This window comes from Gossypium hirsutum, chromosome A04, assembly GCF_007990345.1.
Source record: "Gossypium hirsutum isolate 1008001.06 chromosome A04, Gossypium_hirsutum_v2.1, whole genome shotgun sequence".
In the NCBI taxonomy this organism is placed as follows: Eukaryota; Viridiplantae; Streptophyta; class Magnoliopsida; order Malvales; family Malvaceae; genus Gossypium; species Gossypium hirsutum.
In genome coordinates, this window is record NC_053427.1 from 7,310,106 (window position 1) to 7,314,028 (window position 3,923).

At 30.4% G+C, this 3,923-nt stretch overlaps 1 protein-coding gene across 1 annotated transcript; it reads left to right on the forward strand.

The window, feature by feature from the left end:
- The first annotated feature begins 1,786 nt into the window (after positions 1 to 1,786).
- Positions 1,787 to 2,726, forward strand: LOC107949337 (uncharacterized). The gene is made up of 2 exons (XM_016884042.2): positions 1,787 to 1,972; positions 2,320 to 2,726. The coding sequence occupies exons 1-2, from the start codon at positions 1,868 to 1,870 to the stop codon at positions 2,632 to 2,634; spliced, it is 420 nt and encodes a 139-aa protein (XP_016739531.1). The 5' UTR covers positions 1,787 to 1,867; the 3' UTR covers positions 2,635 to 2,726.
- Positions 2,727 to 3,923: the final 1,197 nt, after the last annotated feature.

Below are 3,923 nucleotides of genomic sequence, written 5' to 3' on the forward strand. Positions count from 1 at the left end.
GCAACTTAGGACCGGGCAGCGTGCAGAAGCTTGGATTGATTTTTTAATTAATAAATAAAATGATTTATGTTTTTAAATCATTATGGACTTTGACTTTTTGGGTTGTAAACTATTTTGGACTTTAAATCTCGTTTTGGTTGGTTTGTCGGACTTTAGTATATATTTCTATTGTAAACTGTAAAATTATATGTTTTTACAAATTAGAGTCACAGTTTTCAAAATTTAATACTCTAAAACTCTACTGCAATGCAAAGAAATCAATTAACCCATTTTCTGTAAAATGAACAATTTTAAACATGAATTTTCTATAAAAAAATTGGAAAGCGGTTTGCAAAAGCTAATTTTATTAAGATCATCGATTCTCAAGGGTTATTATTGAGTTTCTAAACAAATTCATGTAATTCCTCAGGGTTGAGTCACAATGTCCATGTTAGATTTGGAGTGTTACATATAACACAAATTCAAAATTATTTTGATTGGCTGTTATTGTATGAGATACATATGTCATGTTTTGTTTTTGTATAATCTAATAGATTCAATTATTGCATGTTTTTTTATCAAGTGTTAAGCTTTCGAAATTTTATACGTTTTTTATTGGGTACATTAAATGTTAATCTCTAATTTGATAGTTTACGTATGTAGAGACTGTCATGTTAAAGAGTTAAAATAACAGCATATGATGGCGTGTTGATAATTGCGTGATGGTTATTAAAATTGTGAACAATGGCCGTTCGAATAGAAATAACTTGTTATTTTTCAAATGTGAAATGTTTGGATTTTGAGTAAAAGTGACAAATGTTAACAGTTTTTCAAAGAAAACTCATCAAAAGTGATTCCTAGTGACCATTTTTTCGGGTGCAGCCCCTGCAAGGGGTGTTGCCCCCTTGATTCCTGCCTACTGATCGATCAGCGGAAATACAATTCAAAAATAGATACTGTGAGAAACTATCGATGATTATGGCTATATTATGAAGAGTTAGTATTGCAAGTAGTAAAATGCAATAAATTTGGTAAATGTTGATGGTAAATTTTATTAAATTTTTTTAGAATTAGAATTAGAATTAAAATTGTTATTAAGTCAATAAAAAAAATTTAAGGTAGAGTTTTATTATTAAGTTAGTGACAACTAGCGAGAGTTTTGGTATGTGAAGATACGTTGTTAGGTGCTCCATTTTATTTTCCCATTCAGGCCGAACCTAAACCTATGTTCGAGAGATAGTTGTCCATACATTGATAAAGAATATATAAATTATCGAGAAGAGAGGAGCCATGGTGGTTCCCCGTACCGCCCAGATCCCACGAGTGAATAGAAAGTTGGATCTACATTGGATCTTACCTGAATCACCACATCAATCCTCTTGAGGAGAAGTTTAGTTTCAAATCCTGATTTGAATAGGAGAAGTACGCCATACTAATGTGCCTTAGATAATCCACATATCAAAATCAGACATTGATGAGCATATTGAACTAACAATATTGAGTGATTATTCATATAATTTATCCTAAATTTCATAAGACTTTATTATATGTACATGTAATTGGATATTTATTTTAATTTAAATAGATGTTTTTTAACTCGGACATCTGCTTTCAAGCAAAATTTAATTGATAAAACAATTATTCCATAGAAATAACTTTGCTACAGAAAAGCTAACAAGTGTAAACGTAAGAAGTGACTCATCTAGAAGCACCAAAACGTGTCAAGTTCCTTCTACGTGTCACCTCTTTAACATTCCAAATTTCCTTTGCTTTTTTTTTAACATCGAAACTTGAGTTTGTAATTAAGAACCTGGCTAGCAAACTGTAAGACAAATAAAGTTTAGTTTAAAAGCAAAAACAGAAAAAAAGAGTTAATGATACAACAAAAATGGAAGCAAAGAAAGCTTTGTTCAACATTTCAAAGTTGTTGCCACAGTGCCCTTTTCCATTTACCAGCAGGGCTTGCTTATCCACATCTTACCAACATCCACAAGTAAGAATACTTAATTTTGATTTCATTTCTTTTCAAATATTAGCATTTGAATCGGTGATCCAAATAAAAGTTTGGAGCTTCAAATATGCGAATTTGATTGCTTTAAAAAAATGTTAATTTGATCAATTGTCAAATTTGATTTATTTAATTGGTAATTAAATTGATTGAATTATTTAATTATTGAATTGATTGAGATATATTTCAAAGATTATTTATTTAATTCTCCGATTAATTAGCAAAGAGAAAGAATTAATGTCAAATTTGGTTGATGCTTTTGTATTTCTATTTGTAATAATAGAAAAAAGAAGTCCGAAATACTAAGTTATATGGTTCATATATATATGCAGGGAAGTAATGCAGGAGTAGGAGGCATGTACCAAGTCAAAACCAGAGAAGGGCAGCCACAGTCGCCGCCACAGCAAGACAGCAGAACGGCGGAGGATAGTGCCAAAGAAGGCATAAAAAAGGGGGTGGAGATGGCAGAAAACGTGGGGGATAGTGCTAAGAAGACCCTGGATGGAGCTTGGAAAGCAGCCAAAGATACTGCAAAAGTCGTGAAAGAAAGTTTGAGTGAAAATAATAAAGATGATGAAGCAGTTGATGAGGTTAAGAGTATTGAGGAATTGAGAGTCAGAGCTAGAGGGTATGATAACGCACCTTGAAAAAACTATGGTTAAAATCAATTATAATTAAATGATGTTGTTTCATGTATTAATTTCTTTTCTGCAATCAAATTGGTACCTTATAAAGTAAACCTGGTTTCGTTTCATTTTGAGAATCAAATTTGTTTTTCATACCAAATCCTGCCTTTTTCTGAGTCAAATCTTTTTTAATTAAGGTTAAGAGGAAGGATTTATAGGTTAGAATTCGTAAATAATGTGACATTGCTGCTCCACATGGCAGCCACGAAGGAAGTCATTTATTAAATTAGTGTTACTATGTTACTACGTGTTGATGGGTGAAAAAATTCTTAGACCACAACACCGAGAGCAATATTCTCAAGAGTGGGGAGATATTGTTGAGTGAAAGTGAAGTTGGAATGTCTCAAACATGATTTCTAAGATGACGAAGATGTCTTCTGAGATCTTGAGGATGATCCCAATGTATCTATGGGCCCTCGCAGAGTAGTGTTAAGATTTTAAATTTACCTTTATGGAGAAATATCAATCATTATTTTTAACTCTTAACCAATATTAAGTTAGAGAGAAGGTAACTTGAACGAAACTTTTATTAGTATTAGTACGTAATTCGTACGTAATTTGATTGATAAAATGCAATTTGACTCTTAATACATGAGCTACTCTTAATACATGAGCTTCTATAATATTTTTACTAACAATAAAATAAATTTGTTTTATTGTTATAATAATGAATTTGATCAAATAAAGTATATGTGTTTTGATCAAATAAACACTGATGAATTTGATTAAATAAACATGATTACCTATCTTTCTAGTTCAAAACACATGTACTTTATTTGATCAAATTCATTATTATAGATAGATAAATTTATTGTTGGTAAAAGTATTATGGAGGCTCATGTATTAGGAGTCAAATTGCATATTTTGTCCCCTCAACGTGGGTAAATTAATTTCTTTATCTTATATTAAAGAGAAAGTTGGTCATTCTGTTAAAAAATCTATCGATTTCTACAGTTAAAAATTGGTCTTAGTTTGCCAACATGAGGTACACATGATAAACCATATGTCACTATTTAATTTATTCATCAGTCACATCAATTTTAAGAATACAAATAGATGTAATTTTTAACAGAAATAATCCCTTTACTCTTTAGTCTAATATACAAAGATTAATTTGTCATGATATTTTTACCATGCCTTATTTTATGAAAATTTTAAATTTTTATTGTACTAATTATATTCCAATTTTTCCAACACGTCACACTCTAGGAGACTTTCAAGTTTGACAAACATCTATGAAATTTGTTAGA

Excerpts from the sequence above, each read along its gene's own strand:
- LOC107949337 (XM_016884042.2), top strand. The coding sequence starts at position 1,868 with ATGGAAGCAAAGAAAGCTTTGTTCAACATTTCAAAGTTGTTGCCACAG. Across the intron at positions 1,973-2,319 it reads CATCTTACCAACATCCACAA|GGAAGTAATGCAGGAGTAGG; the intron begins GTAAGAATACTT and ends ATATATATGCAG.